Source organism: Calidris pugnax, unplaced genomic scaffold, assembly GCF_001431845.1.
Source record: "Calidris pugnax isolate Ruff unplaced genomic scaffold, ASM143184v1 scaffold28, whole genome shotgun sequence".
Classification (NCBI taxonomy): Eukaryota; Metazoa; Chordata; class Aves; order Charadriiformes; family Scolopacidae; genus Calidris; species Calidris pugnax.
Genome location: NW_015090842.1, coordinates 11,433,255 through 11,453,720, shown reverse-complemented (window position 1 = coordinate 11,453,720; position 20,466 = coordinate 11,433,255). Strand labels below are relative to the sequence as shown.

General features: G+C 40.9%; 1 protein-coding gene across 2 annotated transcripts in view; it reads right to left on the bottom strand.

The window, feature by feature from the left end:
* The window catches only part of AP1G1 (adaptor-related protein complex 1 gamma 1 subunit), a 36,191-nt gene that overhangs the window by 8,016 nt on the left and 7,709 nt on the right, over positions 1–20,466 (bottom strand). The window contains exons 4-20 of one of the 2 annotated variants that reach the window (XM_014942354.1): positions 19,795–19,891; positions 17,389–17,465; positions 16,175–16,183; positions 13,393–13,488; positions 12,807–12,887; positions 12,456–12,554; positions 11,722–11,777; positions 10,928–11,041; positions 7,682–7,822; positions 6,988–7,042; positions 5,236–5,358; positions 4,816–4,905; positions 4,187–4,314; positions 3,474–3,578; positions 1,254–1,395; positions 671–797; positions 130–225 (exon numbers count right to left, since the gene is read on the bottom strand). In XM_014942354.1, coding sequence (XP_014797840.1) covers positions 130–225; positions 671–797; positions 1,254–1,395; positions 3,474–3,578; positions 4,187–4,314; positions 4,816–4,905; positions 5,236–5,358; positions 6,988–7,042; positions 7,682–7,822; positions 10,928–11,041; positions 11,722–11,777; positions 12,456–12,554; positions 12,807–12,887; positions 13,393–13,488; positions 16,175–16,183; positions 17,389–17,465; positions 19,795–19,891 — 1,636 coding nt within the window. The remainder of the gene's footprint in view (positions 1–129; positions 226–670; positions 798–1,253; positions 1,396–3,473; positions 3,579–4,186; positions 4,315–4,815; positions 4,906–5,235; positions 5,359–6,987; positions 7,043–7,681; positions 7,823–10,927; positions 11,042–11,721; positions 11,778–12,455; positions 12,555–12,806; positions 12,888–13,392; positions 13,489–16,174; positions 16,184–17,388; positions 17,466–19,794; positions 19,892–20,466) is intronic. The other variant, XM_014942355.1, reaches the window with a different exon arrangement.

Below are 20,466 nucleotides of genomic sequence, written 5' to 3'. Positions count from 1 at the left end.
TCCAGTGTCTGTGCCCCCCTTCCCTCTCCAATCCCCCCCCCCCCCCGCCTTTTTTTTTTTACTATCACTTGATTCCTCTTCTAGTTGGGTGCTGTGGCACCTTAGGCTAAATATTTACATATCCCTAACCTGCAGCAATATCATTGAAGAGAGGCTGTGATGAAAGTCCATCAAGCAGGAACGGAGGCTGTGCTATCTGGGGCGCAGGGGCAGATACTGGAGAACCTACAAGAAATGTTGAAGGATTATTACTAAGCTGTCATGAAATGAAAAGTAATTACTCCTCCAAAGATCAACTGCTTCATATCATGTTTCTTTACATGAAGCTCTACAAATCATGTGTTATCATCTCCCCTTCTCTGCTTTCACTAACAAGGACTGGCTCCTCTTGAGCTAGCAGGCATTTAAATGGAATTAATTGCTCACATCTCCCAATCCTCCCTGGAATGGCTCACAGCATTCCCAGTCTGGAGCGTGAAAATGCAAGTCTCACCAGCTAATCATGCAGAGTCAAACTGCAACTTCATTCTGACTCCCATTTCTATGCTAGTACAGATCTTGGTAAGATTTAAGTGTGAAAATCAGGACTTGACAGAAAGTGAAGAACTAGCCAGCCCACATCCCACGCCAGGACTGAAAATACAGATTTTAAGAGATGCAGTCTGCTCACCTGTTAGGTTGAGGTCTCCCAGAAGATCAAGGAGCTCCCCACCAGCAGAAGCTGGCTTGCTTGTAGGTGCAGTGGGGATTACAGGTGTTATATCACTTCCCCCCAACAGGTCCAACAAATCATTTGCCTAATAAGAGAGTGGATGCAACAGTTACATATTCAACTTCCTGCTACTTACCCTTACAAGTATAATGGATTCTACTTGGTCTCAGATTGAAGACCAACACGGCTGCTGGCCAGTCAGAGAGGTTCTTAGTTTGGCTACAGTCCCATCCCCCACAAAAGAGCTAATTTCCATGCTTTTGGAACCACAGAGATAGAGAAGAATGGAGTTTGTGCGCACTGAGACGGGTTGGGGGACATATGGCTTTACCCCACCCTGTTCTTGCACTCCCCACAACAACCTCTTCCACACACCTCTTCTTCACACTAGAGCCATGAGATTATAGAGATGATGCAATCACCAGGCCAGAACTAGCAGAGGCAGAGAGGGGGAGGGAGATGGTCTCAGATTACTGTTGGCAGTGGCTAGTAGTGTGGTCTGTCAGGCAGTGGAAACTTATTCTAGATCAGTTTCCATTACCTGGCTTGCAGGCTGCAATCCAGAGGGTGGAGGTTTGGTTTCCAGTACCGCTGGCTCTGTCTCTCCGTTGGTCTGTACAATCTCAGTAGGGCCATTTGTGGTGACTTTCTCCATTACTGGCATTCTCTCAAGCAGGGCTGGCCTGAAAGAAGCTGACATAGTTACACTGTGCCATCTTCCTGGATCCCAATCCAAATACTCAGACATTCAGGAGATGACATACACAGGGCAACCTGCCTATTCCTTCTAGCTCCAATGCAGGGCAACTGTAAAATTGCACAACAGCTTGAGGTGGTCAGAAGCAATCCCTGGCATTCTGCATCAGTGGAAATACACCAGTTGACAGCTGAAAGCCAGACAAGCCCTCCTGCCTCATGTCTTCCCCTAGTACTTGACAGTTTCCACTGTGGGGCTAGGATAACAAATCCAAAACAAAGATTAAATGACTGAGCAATGGCGAATTAACTGCAGACATGGGACACTTGACTGCTCTGTTCCACATGTAGTAGAGTCAAAGTCAGATCATTTGACTTCTCTTTGCAGAACTGCCGACAACTTAGAACAGGTAACGAAGTTGGAAAAACAAATCATCATGCTCTCATTTAGCCAAACTAAATTTTCAAAGAGATGAAATTCAGCCCTAGAGAGTACCCTTCTGAAATGATGGAGACTGAAGAAGAGGCAGGGGATCCAGAATCCTGATATCAAACCAAAAAACTAGGAAAACCTGTATAGGGAGAACTAGTCTGTAATATGACAAAGGCCATTACCCTTGGAGATGAAGCCATAAAGCACTGCATGCAATAGGGATAAGCCACACTGCTTTTAAATCTTTTGGGCTGAAAAAGTGCTCCAGTGCCAATAAACCCAACAACGTGCCACATTTTTTTGACCATAAACGAAGTCTTAATGAGTAGAAGCTATTAAACATTGACCTTTACGCTGTTACGGACACTGGAATATACTGGGGGAAAAACATAAGATGCTTTCTTGTAAAACTGAATAAAATTCACACATGATTTTCCCTGAAGTGCAGCACTTCCCAAAACCATGAATAGCATATACTGCCATCTGATTAAAAGCCAACTGATTGCCAGACAGTGTTGTCTGCAGTGGTCAATTCAGGTCAAAAGCCTCTCATGCGAGATTTTCTTCAACTCATTAATAAGGCTTTATGTGAAGACCTAGGCAGCTGACATGACCTAGCTCACTAACATGACTTTTCCAAGAACACTTTGAGCTGCTGCATAGATCCCATGTGAGAAGAGTAAATCACAACGATGTTATACATAGTGAATAGTCCATATGGAAAAAGGTGATTGTGAAGAGCCATCGTAACAAGGTTTGGAGGCCCCTAAACAACACAGAAATGATTTAGTCTAGGGACACCCATTTTCTCTCTGTCCCCTCATCTAGACTCTAAAATGGAATCTTATGGAAAGTTTTCAAGGGTGGATGAAGTTAATCCCCAGAAGACCTCCAATCTCATGAGCCTCGCACACAGCAGATTAATGGCTATTCTGCAAAGAACTACAGCTTTAGGTTGCAACAAAGCAAGGTTTTATCTTTCTCATGAAGAAACAATGACTTGAGCAAAGCAATGATATATAGGGACCTCTCAATGACAAGGTGTAAGGAGTTCAACATGCTTACTAATTGTAAAACAGGGATGCCGAGTGGTGCAGTGAAACAGCATGCTTTTGTATGCACAATTTGAGATTTTAAACAGATACTACAAGAAGATACAGTAAATTATAGTGATGTTCTGTAAAACTGAAAAGTATTAACAGTTGGAAGAATTACCTCAAGTTCAGAGCACAACTTAGGAGGAGAAGTCAATGGATCTCTGCGTGTTTATTCCGAAGACATTTTAAAAAGAGTTTGAACCTAGTGACTGTGGTAATGCTAGCATGGTAAATGCTACCTGCAAACACTCAGCCAGCAAGTTTAAGATTCAACAACTAGATGTAAAAAATAGTCAAGTCTGAGCTTAAAGCAGGGCAAATATTTTGGGAGAAAAAGTTTCTGATCACACAACAATCCCCCAGGATATGTTAAATTCTTAAAACACTCACTAAACCTACAGATGAGGATGGGATTCTAGTTCCTCTGTAATCCTACCAAAATCACCAAAGCTCTCAAAGCACAAAGTGTGGTACACAGGAGATCAGAGTAGATTATAATGATCCTTTCCAAACACCAAAACTCATCAGCACTTACCTCATGTGATCATATTTCTTGAAAAGTGCATTATATTCCACTGCCCTCTGCTGTAGCTCCACATCAATGCTGCTGCCGTAAATGGAAACTACCTTCTTAATGCGACTGCGTGGGGGCAGGGGGAAACAAAAAACAACATACCATGGAATTAGCAGCAATAAGCAAGGGATTAGTATGTGTCATCCAGAAGACAATATCTGGCATCTGCTCAACAGGTGCCCTGCGTAACTCATTTAAAACAGCAGTCACTGCTGTTTATCTGGAGTAACTATGCAACATCCATTTTTGAACTGCGCCTCCACAACAGCATCAGCAGGTGATTAATATATCACCACAAGGTACATATTAAGAAAGCTCAACTACCCACACCGAGAAGTCATCAGTAGGAAACAAGGCTATTTTTTTCCTCCATCAACAGGAAAGAACTGTCCACTGAAAGTAAGGACTTATCTTCCCCATAAAGTGGTTTTCAAGCAACAGCAATGTAGATTAAGTCCCTACACAGTGGGAGACATCCATAGAGAAGATAGTACTAATCAGTGGAAGTCTTCCACCCCGCAAGCAAAGAAGGACTGTAAAAGCAAAGAAATAACAAGACGATTCTTGTAAACCATAGAAGCAGATATGGCTCAAGGAGTATTTCTACCAAAGACAACTGATGCCAGCCTATTTGCAACAAAGCCCTCTGCAGTACAACATCAGCGAGAACTCACTTGACAGTGCAGGTGAACCTTGTGGAAAGCTTCATGATGGCAGTGAGAGCATAGCCTCGTGTAACAGATGCAGACATATTAGATATCAGGACGCTTTCTAAAATATCAAGAACTTCATCCTCTGTTACCTGAAAAGGTACAGAAAGGTTAGGCTGAGACAGAGGGAAGCTTTGCCACAAACCTTCCAGGACATACTGTAAAAACCTGCCTATTGTTTAATGGCAATGTCCTATCTCCTGTGCAACTCTGTGAGCCTGTAGTGTTATGTTCAGAGCATACGAGACAGATGCATCAAAGTGAAGATCTTATGATACTAGTTTTAAAATACAGTTCCTGTTCCACACATTGAAAAGTAGATTTATTGCCAAAACATACAGCTCAGACTCTAGCAGATACCCCTGCAAGCCAGGATAGCACTGAAAACACACCGCTCTGCCAATTCTAACTGCACTCCCCACAGTGAGTGTTTACACAGCCCACGCCTGTAGCATGGGAAGGAGATTCCTGTCCAGGGTCCATCACCACCGTGGACACCAAGTATCTGCTGCAAGCATTGCCCTCGCATAGCCAGCATCAAGCAGCTCCAGCCTCAGAGAGGTAACACAATTGTTCCTTCCCAAGCTATATACCTGTATTGGTTCCTCCTCTTCACACTGACCAGACACTAGAAGATCTCCATACTCTCCTATGCACCAAGAGGCCACTTGCACCAGGGGTTGCTGTTAGAAGAAGAAAAATCAGACGCCTCAGAGATAAACAGACACCTGTATGACAAATTAAGCCATCACCATTTCCCAGAGCATGTTTAGCCCTCCTTCCAACCAAAGAAGTTCTCCACAGCAGAAGAAATAGGAATTCGTGATTCAATCAAGAATTCCCTATAAGAATTAGAGAAAATAAAAAGAACGTGAACTTATAGAAGACACACATCCCCTGCAAATCTGCCCCTTGCAGCTAGACAATGTGATGCTGACTTTTCTTGAGATGCTTATTAGACATGCTTATTACAGTACAACAAGGAAACTAAAGCTGGTCGCATTTGGTATTACCTGGGAGTAATCACCAAGGATGGCTTTGTAGAGTCTCTGCACAGTGTAGGCATGCATCTCCACGCTGTTAGTTATTAGCTGAATCAGATTGGGGACAGCATCATCACGAACATAACTTCCTGCCTGCAAGAACAATCATGTATTCAGGAGACAAACAGAAGTTGTTAGGTTTCACTATCTGACTTCTCAGTTAACACCCAGCATTTACTGATATTCTTCACAAAGCCACCTGATGTGCATGGAAATAAAAGTCAACCTCCTCATTCCCAGGCACTTCACGGTTGATTTTGAGCAGGCTCAGATGGGTAGAAGTACAGGACAGTACATTTTCCCAATGAACTCAACTATACCCAGAGAAATCCACACTACAGATATCCTGAAATTGTCAAGAGGATAGAGGATTCTTAGCTTGTGCTACAGAAGGAACTAAAAGCAACACAGAAAACTTCTCTGTTAAATGGAAGGTTTTAAGTCAAAAAACACCCTGGGGGCAGAATGCTTCAATTGCTTGCTCAAAGCCAGCCTATGCCAAACAAGCACAGGACCCAGGAACTCGCCTGTGTATCACTCTTTGGTTAGAGGACAGGAACACGGAGCTCAGAGGGCAAAACCCACTTTAAGGCCAGGAAAGCATGTGGAGCAATACACTATCAATCACACAGCTTTGGCCCTGAAGGGAAGACGTACACTGTTCAAACCCTGTTCTGTTTAGGCACTCCTCTGGCACCGAGAGCAGAGCATACAAAAAGAAGGAAATTAAATGAGCCTGATCAGGTCAACTAAGTGAGAACCCATCTAGCAAACAGGGCTGATGCCGACTTTCTGTGTTAGTTCTCATAAATCTGCTAAACTGAAAAGGATGTTTATCTGTAAGAGTCTGCAGTAGGTAGTCTCATGAGTACAGCTTTATAAATGGTTTCTCTGGCAGCCAAGAGAAGGAAGTCACTTTATTGAGGTAAGTAATCTGAGAGCAATTCTCACGATCAACCTTCTAATGGAAATCAACTCTCAGTTCAAAGGAGTCTACTTTTCTTTGTTTCAGGGTGGTAAAATAGCCCATAAGACAGACTCACTTCTTGATGAACTTCTCAAATTTGAACACTCATACTGATAAAACAAATCTCTTCCCACACCTTTGCCTCAGGGAGCACAGTGCCTATACAAGTTATCAAGATCTCTTCCCTTCCATTTGCCAAAACACTACTCCAGTTCCACCTCAAATGTGATGTTTATAAAGAAATTAATGTAGGTGAAGAGTAATAATTAAACCTAAAGAAGAGGAACTGGAAAGCTGTTGAGACAGTTTCATTTAAAAAAAAGCTTTGATAAACTCAACTTGGAATAATTTCAAGAAATTGATTTAATCCCTTTCTCTCTGCAAGTCACTTAAGGCTGTGCTCGCTCTCCCTGAAAGCACTGTATATTGGAATCCCAGACAGTACAAGAGCTGTCCTAACTTAGAATATCATGTGATTACTGCAGTAGAAAAAAAAAAACTCTGCTACACACTGCATTCTTGTGTGTTTCTGAAATCATACACTTCTTCTAAAAAACCACTAAGTCACATTTACTGAGTTTACACATTTCTGACTGGCTGCCTTGGGCCACTACAATATAAATATGCTTCCTCTGTGTATTGTAGCAGTTGTTATCTGCCAGCCTTTACAGCCATCTCCAACTTGATGATGAGTAACTTACTTAGAATTAAAGAGTCTTTATGCAGTGGCAGATAAGAGAGGCAATTTCACTTACCGTTGTTAAGACTCTCATAATTGTGTCTATGTGCCAGCGTTTGGAAGGAGCATACCTGACAGAATTAAAAAAACAAGTTAGAGCAGTAACTGCTAAGCCTTCAACACCAGCAAGAAACCCATCATCAGAACCTCCCCATTCAGTGATTTCCTGAGGGGGAGACACTAACAAAACATGCACCATCAGCATGCCCAAAAAAAAAAATAAATTACCAACCCAAAACAAAACACCAGACATTTCACACTTTTTGACTCTTTGTATTAATGCTGACATTGGAAAAGTTACTGAATATGCAAGTCTGTATAACATAGCACAGCGGTACTGTGCATATTCAATACCTCAAAGTCAAGCTGCTGGTTACGATGGCTCAACAGTAATGAGATCATCTCACTTGTACAACTAACCAAAGAGAATCTGTGTGTGTGGAAGGGGGGAAGGGCCAGGGTGTCAGCACAATACCTGTTCCAAAGTGCAGCAGAAATCAATATACTAAGACTGGTTTAGTGATATGAGGACTATCCACATGGGACACACATAGCATGTCCTCTTCCTCAGAGTGGGTTAAAACCCAACCAAAGATGAGCAAATGGAGAAAAGATGATCAACATATTATCTCTCGGGTGCTGTGCAATACACAAAACGCTCAATTCTGAGGATGTACGAAAAATTAATAGCAAGTAAATTGTCCCCGTACTTTTCAGCTGCCAGAAATATTCCAGATGCACAGTCTGCCTTGAACTCTGGTTCACAGGAATCCAGGAAATACAGCAACTCCTTCATCATTCCACGGACATTGTTTCCATTAACAAGAGCAAAACTCAGTTCCATTGCACGCCTAGGGCAAAAGACAGAAAACCAATAAAGTATCTTCAGCTAGTGAAGTAAAAAAAAACCACCGCCACTCAAGTCCAGTTACTCAAATGGACTTACCTTTTAATTAAAAGAGGGATATTGATTAACCCCGTGAGAACAGTCTTTCACATAAAACGTACCAGTATTTTCCTGTTCATGGGCAGACAATAAATACCCACTCACCTCCCTGGAAGCTGACACTGCAACTAGACGGAGCACTGGCTCTTTGCTACTCCTTGCTGCGCACATCAAGAAGTCAGTGGCCAGTCCTTAGCCCTTCTACTTGAAGCTTCTGTAGCTGACTCTAGCACAACTCTCCCATTCTTTCAACACTTTTTGCATGAAGACTACTACCTTAACATGTGACTTGATTTCTGTACAACGCTGACAATTAGTTATGTTAAAATGCATTGAAACAGTCTCACTAAACAACCCTGACTATTCGTTAAAATTGTTTTGGTGCAATTCAGAACCCAAGCCTCAGAGTTGCATTCTCTTCATACTATAAGGAACTTTTTTCTCTGTCCGTCACTGAAATAGTCTACTAGAAGACAAGAGATCCTCACAGCACATCAAAGGTTCCTCCTCCATTTCAGCTATCTTTTGAAATCATCTGGATAGTTGCTGAACTACTTCATGTGTACCGTGATTTTCTACTGCTTGTTGTGCAGCAGGTTATGCCCAAAATTAGGCCAAAAAGGCCTAAAGTCTATTTTGTAATGTATACTTTCTTCAAATAGATCAGACTTTAACGTGTGTTTAACTCCAGCAATTTTCATTAAAATCATAATTTTGAGATGCACAACTTATGCTCTCAGCCTTTCATATATTTACTGGCAGCAAAACCGTGAGCAATCCCACTGATTCTGTCTTGTTCCAGTGTCAAGCTTCCCAACCTACCACTACACAGACAGTTATTTTTTCCTCATTGCTTAGTATTTTCCCAATGTTCATGAAACACCAACCAGGAACATTACCCAATCCAACGGTATCGGGCACAAGCTATTTGCTCTCAAGAATCTGAAAACATCTAGACAGCACTGCTTCTCAATATCTCCCTAGCTGTTGTTGTAGTAAGAAGGATTTCTACAGAATTGTGAACTGTAAATGTGTTATTTTGCTTTTTACCCAACTAATACCCAGGACCTAGAAAACATGGAAGTGTTCACAACTACGGTAGAAATACATAACTAAGTTGTTACTTTTTGTTGCTTAGTTCTGTGGCTGGTTGAAGAACTACAACATTATTAGAATTGTTTTCACCCATCCAATTAGTTCCCACCTCCTTACACCTAACCCTACTGGGTTACAAGTCTTCCATGTTTATGTTTAACTTTTCAGACCCATTATAGCAGATATATCAATACTGCAGAGAGGTACTCAGTAATCTTAATACCAGGCCTTTATTGCAACATATATTGCTTACCTTCAACCATATTACATGGCTCATCTCAGTCACGAAGTTCCTAATCATGTAGCTTGATTGTATTAAGCAGACAGACAAAAAGACTTGAAATAAACGGCAAAGCCATTCTGGATTATACTACATGGACCAGAGATGCACTGCAACGGTTAAAAGGTGACGACAACAGGCCATGCTTCAGATAACCAAACCCAGGTATTGTGCCTTTCTCTCATATCCCAGCCCTTGAAACTTGCTACCTGGGGACTCTGACAGCCAGTCAATATATTGCTTCAATGAAGACAGTGCATTGTCAGCAGCACGAGTGTCAGCACGGCATTATCATGCTCTGCTGATGGATCACTCAAAGGCTTCATCCTCCAACAGCACTCAGACATGAAGCTCTGTCATTTGTAGTGTACCTATGTTTTGTTGCTTTTGTTGCCTCCTATCCAAAACCAAGCTGAAGCTTTGCTATTCCACAACCAAGCCTCAACCCTGACTCTGGCACCAAACAGCAACAGCAGCCTGACTTGCTCGGCATGTAAGATACAAATTTGTAAAAATAGATTATGTGATACCCAGGACATAACAGTTAAAACTAAGTTTCAGAAGCGAGACATAAAATTTCTTATTCTGTACGTACTAGACTGAGCAGTGCTGTTAAAAAGATAGAACTGATTCAAGTATAGGTATGAATTTAAGAATGCCTATCAGAACAAGTATATATGTATTATCAGTTTGACAACATGGAAAAAAAGAGGTTGAGCAATTTTGGAAGTACGTTAGTGATGAGAGCTCAATGAAATTTTGGCCTGCAGCAGACAGATTCCACAAGATGCCAGCAGGCATGCAACTGTCCCCATCATTGACATGTCGTGTGCTGCACTGAGCTCAGGCCACCCCGTTACAGAAAGAGTAACAATGAGGAAGAGAGTTCTGAAAGAAACAGCAAGCAAGCAACAGGCTGAAAGATGCAAGTTAGATGGGCAAAAGTGAGATCAAACAATTCAAGAGCATTAGCGTCTGACAGAAACAGGAGAGAGTTATTCAGTCATTACTAAAGTAATGAGAAGAAACAGAGGAAGAAGTTTAAACTGAGTATCAGAAGAAAGAGTTCCTGTGGTAAGAAGTGAGGCTGCAAGCTCTCCCATTGCCCTAGAGAAGTACCCACACACCACTATTTAAATGACAAATGAACACCAAGAATGCATGACAGGACACGGTTTGTAAGCAAATTATTTGAACAATCAAGTAGGTCTGAATTCTGCCTAATCAAATTTAATCTAAAATACGTTATTTGGATGGCTTAACACTGCTTCAAGACAACATAGCACTAACTGTTTGTCTGGGAAAGAAAACCAATACGGAGCATGTCCAAGCAGCTTTGATTAGGATCACATGTTACGGAGGTTTTTCATCTTGTTGTGAACACAATCTGATCTGCATTGAGACTCTGTTTTGGAAAAATTCAGACAAACAGAAAAACTTTTTTTTCTAAGCATAAAATGTAAAAGCAGCTTCCCAAAGAATGTGGCTGCACATCTTCATTACCTTCTTTGAAGTATGAACCACACTCTGCACTAAGTCTCAACAGTTCCCTAAGATTATTGACTTTTTCCCTACACCCCGGTCACCTTCCATACGCTGTAAAGCTTGAGTGTATTTTGATGATATTTCAATTACCTTTTAATGGAGACATCCAGATCCTTCAAGCAGTCCACAATCGTGCTTCTATGCCGCTGCACTGCATTATGGTCTGTCTGCACAGTTTTCAACAACGATGTCAAAGCTACATATCTGGGATAAGGACATACAGTAATAAATAGTTGAGAGTAGGCACTTAATTTCTATGCACAGACACACACATCCCCCAAAACTTAGTCTTACTTTACAACAGAACAAAGCAATTAAAGATTAGACCTCACACACTCAGAGTAGCTTGAGTTGCAATTCCCAAAGCTGGAGTCTTGTACCTACACCATGCCATGATTTGCAACCAAAATGCCTAGAGATGGGACTTACATTCTAACAGTTGTGACAATTCCATTTCCAGATTCATAGTGACCAAACTTCCTTGTTGTCAATAGCACACAATCAGAAAAACTACAGCCTTTGCCTAATTTGTCATATCTCCAATGCCAACTCTGATTTCAATATCACCACAGACCAGCTGGGACAAGACAGGAGATTCACAGCTTATCAGAAAAAAACCCCACTTGACTAGATTAAGAAATCACGTGTTAAGAATTAGAACATACACCCAGACTCATCAACTAAGAAGGGCAGGGCCACAGTTAAGATTTTCACAGAGTAAAGAATGCACCAAGTAGGAAGAAAGCCAGACAGTCACACTAACCCCAACAACACTACTGCCCAATGTGGTCTCCTGGGAAGTTCTACTTCAGCATGATCTTTGTCTAATTGCTTCTCACACATTTAAAACTGGGTGTTGCCAAAACACACTTCATACAACTTACCTAATATTTTTGTCGTTGTTTAATAAGAAACGGCCTAGGATGTTAATGGCTAACACCTGCAGAAAGAGTTAGGGAAAGTCAGTGATCAAAAAAGGTTCCTGGTCATCTTCATTGTTTCAAGATGATTTTAAAGGCAACATGTCAAAATTATCATTGCAGCTCTCGGCCAAAAGCACAACAAAGAACTCTAAAAGCTGACTAAGCAGAGGAAAAGCTAAGGCAAACACAGCACAAGCTCTCTCCTGCACTCAAGGGAACAGTCTGTAGGAAGTTTTGCGCTTTTTTTTGGTTATTTTTATAAAAAACACAAACACCACTTTCTGAAGAGGGTACAATCTAATCTAGAGGCAGTTGCAAAGCTATGCTTGGGTGAACAACTTCTTCATGTCCTCTACATAAATTATTCTAATATAGGGCCATAAAAAAAAAAAAAAAAAAAAAAAGGGTCACAGCAAAGGTAACTTACTCTCAGTCCACTCTCAGATTTTATGTCCATAATAGTCAGCACAGTTTCATAGAGAATGGCATTTCCCACATTTTTACTTGTTTCTGTATTGGTGGCAACCTGGAGAAAAGAAACAAAATCAGTGACTCCAACACATCTGAATCAGATTCCCCTTTGTTCTGTTCTGCAGAACAGGCAGTGAAACTACCCAATCCCTAGCAAACAAGCATCACACCTATCAAAAAAAAAAAAAAAAAAAAAGAAAAGGGTCACAGCAAAGGTAACTTACTCTCAGTCCACTCTCAGATTTTATGTCCATAATAGTCAGCACAGTTTCATAGAGAATGGCATTTCCCACATTTTTACTTGTTTCTGTATTGGTGGCAACCTGGAGAAAAGAAACAAAATCAGTGACTCCAACACATCTGAATCAGATTCCCCTTTGTTCTGTTCTGCAGAACAGGCAGTGAAACTACCCAATCCCTAGCAAACAAGCATCACACCTATCAACATGTGTCTCTTATAGCAAAATTCAACCCAGCATAGCAAGCAGCTGTATCCCCACCACTGCTACCGAATCCAAATTATTAAGAAACCAAAAGAGAAAGTTTAAGCTGCTCATCAACTTTGTAGACCTCACCTGTGCAAGTATATCATTCATTGCTTCACTAGAATCATCATCATTTCGCCCTAAAATTCTTAGTAACCGCAGGATTCGTACCTATTTGACAAAATAAAGCAAATAAAATGTCATTGGATGGCAGCGTTTTACAAGTGGACCATGAAATGCCCTGCACACTTTCTGAGGAGTGGCAAAAAAGCAAAACAAGCTGCTGATTTCCACTCCTAAGTAAAATGCTTATCCTTAATAAGACCTTTACAAACAAGAATAGGCTTACGCTGTGCCCATTTTCTTCCCACCAGCCAGAACTGTTAAGAGTACCCCCACTACCCACTAGGCACAGCCTTGTAAGACCAACACTTGTTACTGCCTCTTCCTTTTGTCACAACTTCACATAATATGATAAAGCACTATAACTGCTGTTTAAACTAAGGCAGGTGTCTTTCATGATGGTAAGATCAAGAGCATTTGCACAATCAGCTCTAACAGAGAGAAAATCTTACAACTGACACATGTGCCCTGAGGTAACTACCTCATCATACCCAAGTCTCAAAACACAGTACTAGAATTAAAGCTATCAATAATTGTTTGCATCAGTTCTTACCTGCAAAAAGGGGTCACTGATCCCAGACACATCATGCTCTGGTGAATATCCAGACATGATAAGGTTCTTCAGAATACGAACTAATTGGGGAACAAGCTGTGAAGAAGACAGTTGTCCTATTAGGTTGTTGTTCCTTCCCCCCACCAGCTTTGAAGTACAGGTTCAAGAACAAATCTTGTGTTTGAAAGCAAGTCAGTCTACAGATTCTTTCACAAAGTTCAACCTCCACACCTAGAGCTGCTGTTGTATGAACACCTACAGCTTAGCCAGGTCACAACTAGAAGCAGTTAAGCTGGGACCTGAGTACCACGTTGTATCTTTAAATTACTAAATCAGCAAGAGTTTGGCAGTTGAGACCTGAGACTAAAAACCAACTTAAATTCCTCTCTTGGTGAAAAGAGGATGTGCTGGGACTATTAAAATGGTATAATTCCAGGACTTCGCTTGGGGGCTTTACATTAGCTCCTGACTCATTTTTAGCATACAACACCATAGAAGCATCAGGCATAGCCAAGAGTTTTGATCTTTTCAAGTACTCTACTGCTATGATTGGAGTAAATTATTATGAATTCCTTCAAGTTTGACACTGCATCCAACTTAACTTCCACTAAGAAAGGCTTTGTGATCTACTGCTTCTCCAAGAGTTTCCAAATAGGGCCTTCAGCCCTTCAGCCTTCCCCCAGGGCTCTACTGGTAGACTACTTCTTCCCTACATATAACTCCAGGGTCTCTTTTCCTCCTCTTTACCCTAAACTTCTTGGGCAAGAGCAGCAACACCAAACTGACCAAATTCTTTGCTACACTACTGTTAGAAGGGTTCTGCATAACAGCAGAGAAACTGATGGAAGCACTGCTACCATGCCAGATTCGGGCACACAAAATTGTATCAACTTATACTGTTTGTGTTTTAAAGTTTCATTCCAACCGATGGGGTAAAAAGAAACAACTTTCAGAATCAGTTCAGATTCCTCAGATGTTGATGGCACTGGTCTCCCAGTAGACATCTACCTATAGGAATAAGTTAACTTTCAAGACTTGTACACGGCTCTGAAGAAATGCTACCTATTTGCAAACATTTGGTTCAACTCCCTCCACATCTTGGGCATCTCCAGCAACGCGCTTCATCTGTCAGGGCAACACCGAGGAACCATAATAGAATTTTTCCATAGCATCTCACACATGCCAAGCAAGTAACCAACTTAAGACACAACGCGACAAATGAGCTAATCATTAAAGCTATTACAAGCTTACTATTTAACTCCAAAAACCTTCATATCAGCTGTAAGTAACAAAATAGTCTCAGGGATGAAGCAGAAGCTCATTTCCAACACATCTTATGAAAAATCTTAAGGTTGAAAGACAGAAATAGTACTAGTGTCATTGAATTGTAAGAGAAAAATCACTCCTGGTGGATGATGTAGAGATGTAGATCTCTACAAGCCCTATTTCTTCCACAGAAAGCTTCTTCTATCCCTCTCAGTCCTGGGATTATTAAAATAATCCAGACACGGGCTGGAGATGAGGTGACAAACTAGACAAAGGTATTACGGTGCCTGCACTAAGTGGATATTTCATTCCTGACGCACGGATAGCACCAGGACAGCATCATCCTCTCCATGCACGACAATTACAGTTTATCAAAATGTTCTCTACAAAACCCTTCCCAATGATTGACCCTTAAGACTTTACAAATTTTCCCATCCTTGCGAAGGGCTGCACCTGCATTCATGTACGTCTACTACAAATCAGGGATTACATTCACAGAGTTTTTACTCAGAGATTGCTTATAGTAAAATTGCCACTTCCGACAACATCAAATCAAGATGGTGCTTCAGATTCAGGACAGATAGTAACAGGAGGTGCTAAAACCACAATGTAACTTACAGAGCACAACTGCTGCCTTTGGACGTACTAAACAGGCAACATTTTCTCAACTAAAGTCCTGTATATTTGTGGTACAGTGCAAGAAGAAAACCAGCTGAATTTTCTCATCATCTCTCTTTATTTCTACCTTCACTCCTCAGGAATTAAACACTCTGAAAACGTGCATTTCATAAAACACACAAAAAGAAGGAACCATGAATTTCCTATTATCTGCCTTAAAGAGGAAACCAGAGGATGCTGCAACATCTTCCCTCAAGAGAGTAACAGACAAGGGGAGTGACCTGCTGGAGCATTCCTGGAACCCTGATTAACATTTTCTTCGCCTTCTAACATGCAAGAGTTATCAGGACTGGGGACAGGACAAACAAAGGGAAACATTACAGCCATGGAGATCGGTTGAGGGCCACCCCCCCAATCTTCTGTAGTCAAATTACATCCATGAAAAATATCAGCAATGCAGCTGTACTCAGTAGCTCTTTGCAGCACAGTAAACAGACTTAGTGGTGGCTAAGTAACTGTCTGTCCTGCTCCATTTTGGGAGTCACCCAAATGATTCAGGCAAAACACAAGCTCAGTTTGTCATAAGAAGAAAGCCCAGGGCTTCAGTTTGATCGGGCACAAAAAAAAAAAAAATATCCCTGAAGTATTCCTTAAATGAGGGAGCTTGAGGAAAGCAGGCTCCTGTTTGGAGAAGGCCACAACTGAGTTTCAGGGCTGCCATGGGTATGAGGCTTTAGTGACAAGACAAGACCAGCACACAAAAAGCATTAAGAAAGTATAACTGATCTAAGCATATGGCATCAATCACAAATGTGACATTAAGAGGCACTGCCTCACAACAGACAAACATCTACAGATTCAATGCAAGCATGCACCATCTAGAAGAATTAATTCTTACCTTTTCATTCTAACACACAGCAGGATTCCAAACAGACAAAAGGGACAAAACAGACGAAGCAGGCATTAGGGACACATCAATGTTATACCATTCACAGCATAAACAACTACAAGAAATAGCTAGAAAAGAATGCACCCAGTACCTAAATTTTGTGGATTCAGCTCTGCTTTCTTTTCCCATGACTATCATCTTAACTGAGCAATTAGTAGCAGGGATGGCTACCTTCAAGATGACCCCAGTCCCACTTCCATTCCTGCTTTCACATATACAGGGCAGGGAAGATGCATGCCAAAATGGTAAGATGCATCAAAGGGTGTACTGTTTGAAATCCCTAATGATATAGACAAGCCAAGGAAGAACAGTAAACTGGGCATGTAAATAAATAAGCACCTTTACGACTTTCAGAGGAGCAAACAGCCAGTTCTGCTCTACCAGCTTTGTTCAATTTCTCCTTCTTTGACCAAGAACTCAAAATGACAATCAATGAATTTTTCAGATGCCCTCCTACTGGTAGTCTTTCGTATGGCAATAATACTGCACACAGCAAATTACAGCAAAAAGCGTGAGTCTATGCTAGGGGAGGGCAGGGGGAAAAGAAAACACTCCTAACCAGAGCAGGGAAAGTGACTTTGAACCTCAAACCCTTAAATTAAAATGGAAAATGGTATAATATAGCATGCACCAGAGATAAGGTATCTCCAAAACTAGAACTTCCATTGGTATTTTTGACCTGACTTTATAAAATTGTGTGGCTGTGGTTAAGGCATTCAGGTGTTGGTATAAAGCTCAGTTTTTCATCTTTGCCTCTTCATGCTTAATACGTTTGTGATGTCAATGTCAGTATGCAATTTGCTACAAACAGTGGAAAAAACGCTTAAGGGAACATCAAAGAGGACACTTTGAATCCAACTTTAGGATGAGTTTCATACTGCATAGTCTTAAAACTGATGTTTTGTATCTTACCCACTTATTGAAGGGGATTTGAGCTAGAAATACACAAAATTCCCACATTTAATTATTAAAAAAAATAAATTATAACAAGCATACAGTATCATTAAATTCTTCACCCGAATAGTTTTAAGGATTTTATTAAAAGACATGCACACTGCTTTCACTAGGGAGACTAAGAGGATGCATTGGTAAAAAAAACAAAAACCAAAAAAAAACCCCAACCCATGAATATTAACTCTGCAAAGATATCAGTTCATGCTTACCTTTCTAAAGTGTGCAAGCATGTCTGGGCTTCTCTCACACATCTCTGTGAGGAGGACAACTGATGTGTGAAGAACACCTAAAGGTGAGGGGAGGAAGAAAAAAGTATCTACATTTAACAATTTCATTGGCTCCAGACATGTGAAAAAGATCATAAGGAAATAACAGGAAATAATTTTAAAAAATTATTCGTGAATCCAACGTATCTACCCCACAATATATTTGCACTTGCAGCTCTGCCCAAGGAAAAGCAAATAGCAATGTGCTCATGTCTTAAAGCTGCAACTAAAGGCCAAAGGAGGAGAGAAAATGGACTTTGCATAAACTTGCACACTAAATATACAGTCAGATGGTAACAGACATATTTGGACTAGATGATCTTTAAGGTCCCTTCCAACTTGAACCATCCTATGATTCTACAAAATGTAATACTCCAGAAGGACAGTATGTGTTAATAGCATTGTAGGTGTTGTGTTACTCATGCTTCCTGATTTTCTCTTCTGATTTGGGTACCCTAGCCAACCTTATGTGACCTGAATTGGGCATTCCTCAGAAGGTCTGAAAGGTCAGTCTAGAAAGAGACTACAACAGACTGCTTGGTCAGGCCAGTGTCTGCGCATTCACAGCCACCTGCTGTGTGCCCTGCCTTAACAGAACCCAGTCAAAGTGTCCCTGAAAATAGTTAGAAAAGCCATGGAATTTACAAACCATTTCACTAGATGTCAATGCTAAATAACTTGTTAGTGAGATACAACCTTGTAAAGCATGAAACTTCAGCAGCAAGCATTATTTGACATTTGCATTCAGCTGTAACAGCAGTCCTTCTCAGATGCTAACTTTCAGTTATTCATTTTCTGTAGCTGCTAATGGAGAGCTCCCAACTCGGAGACTAGAAGCCTGCTTAATAAGCAACATTTTCTACAGAGAAGACAACATTTATATTCCACAAGCTATGCAGCTTTCTGACCTATCGCAGGTTCTATCCAAAATCTGTTTTGAAGTACATAAATATCAATCCATAAAGCTTGTGTCACAGCTGTCTTAACACCAACACTGCTAACTTATCACTGAGACCTCCCAAGAGGCTGCTTCAGAGAAGGCTCAACACAAAGCCCACAGCTAAGGCTGCTGGAAATGAGATACTGATTTTTAAGGAGGAGGAAAGCAGAAAGGATGATCCGGTTCTTAAATTCAGGAGAACCTAGACCCAATTCTCTGCTGGGCCAAGGCTTGAAGAGGAACATTCCCATCTTTAAAGAGGGAACACAGAACAGAACAGCTCTCAGCTTTTCAGGGTTGCAGAAGATAAAGATAGAGGATCACATGCTACCAAGATGGATCATGTAGGCATCACTTACTGACAAAGAGTCTTACAGACCGTTGCCTATTTGAAGCAGTGCCTGGTGTAAATGTTCTGATCATCACATTTTGAATCAAGATAGACTAGCTACACACACGAACCACATTCCACATGAAAACTGTCCTGTGCCCTCAAAGGTTTACAACACACGCAGGGAAAAAAAAAAAAAAAAAGAGAAAAATAGAAAAAAGGAAAAAAGCAAACAATAGCTTCTTGGGAAGGTACCGTGGCCCAGTAGTATTATTGCACTTACAACTACTGTCTTGAGACAGAACTTCTCCCTGTAATGAATTTTCAGCACTGCAAACATCTACTGTAGCATATCCACTTACTTTTTTAAGGCATATGCTCATTGCAGATGTGGCAAAGGACTAAGACTTTGGGAAGTGAGTACTAAGCTTGATACAAATTAGTTGTATTGTTAATATTAGTATTTCTCTTCAAATAATCTTCTAGAAGCACTTGTGCAAGAAAATGCATTAAATCAGAATAATCTCGCAAAGGATCATTTAGAAGCACTTGTGCAAGAAAATGCATTAAAACGGAATAATCTCACAAAGGATCATTAAAGTGAAAATCTGTTTTATGATGTAGTTCTGATGAAAAACAGCTCTGAAGAAAGACTCTCCTGACAGTGATGTAGATATCTCAGTCCTCAGAATGCCTGCCAAAATGATGTCAGAAAAACCTGAGCTGACAAAAGACCAAAAAAAAAACAAACCACACCAAACCCTAAAAAGTGCACTTTGGAGTCTCTTTAAGGCAATCTTATTTGGTAAAAATCACAAACCTTCCCATTCCACCCACTCTGAAGTGTATCAAAAAACAGTGAAAGAGTTCCTTCTGTCATCTATGTCATGTAAAAGTCCTGCTGAGTCATATACACCCCTTCCTTCTGAATGACATTTGCTTTCACTGCATAGAAATGGGAAGAAACAAATCATACAAATACACCTCAATAGTTCCTTCCATATAAAAAACTTAAGTAGCAAGTGCACCATCCCGCAAAGAATAGCGTAGCATCGCTAAGTAGAGCTTAAGATACTACCGTGGTTCTTCTCATTCAGCAAGTTTTTGGTGGCTGGCAGGAACATCTCCATGAGTTCAGGCACCTTTCTAATGACATGAACAGCACACAATGCTGCCTGTATAGGAAAAACAGCTCTGTTAGTACATACTGTAATGACAACAATACACGTTTTGAGAACACCTAGCACAGTGGGAATTATCGCGAATTTCATGATATACAAGGGCCCGAAAAGTTTATGGTACATTTTTCCATCTCTCCACTACAAGTGATACTAAACAGCATCACAGAGAATAGTTCAATAAAACTATCACAAACAGGGGGAGGGGAGGACACTGAACTACAAAGTAATACTCCCACTAGAATACTCCCACTAGCAATGGTTCATTTTTACATTATTCACTTCAGAAGCGATATTAACTGCAAGGCAGCTCTGCTTTTAATATGGCTACTTCAGTCTGTCTTCCTGTTGCTAGGGAGGGGATAATGCACTGGAAGCAAATAATGAAATTTTACGTCAAATTTATGGCCCATTTTGTTTCCTCTGAATATCCTCTCCTTCCCCACAAAATAACCTCCTCCTGCAGGTGATGGGTCCTATGAAAAACAAAAGTATACTGCAAAAAAATTGCCTGCTTCTAGGGTACAGAAGCAAGAGGAGACACTATTCTTTGCAGGTGCTTGAGAATCAAG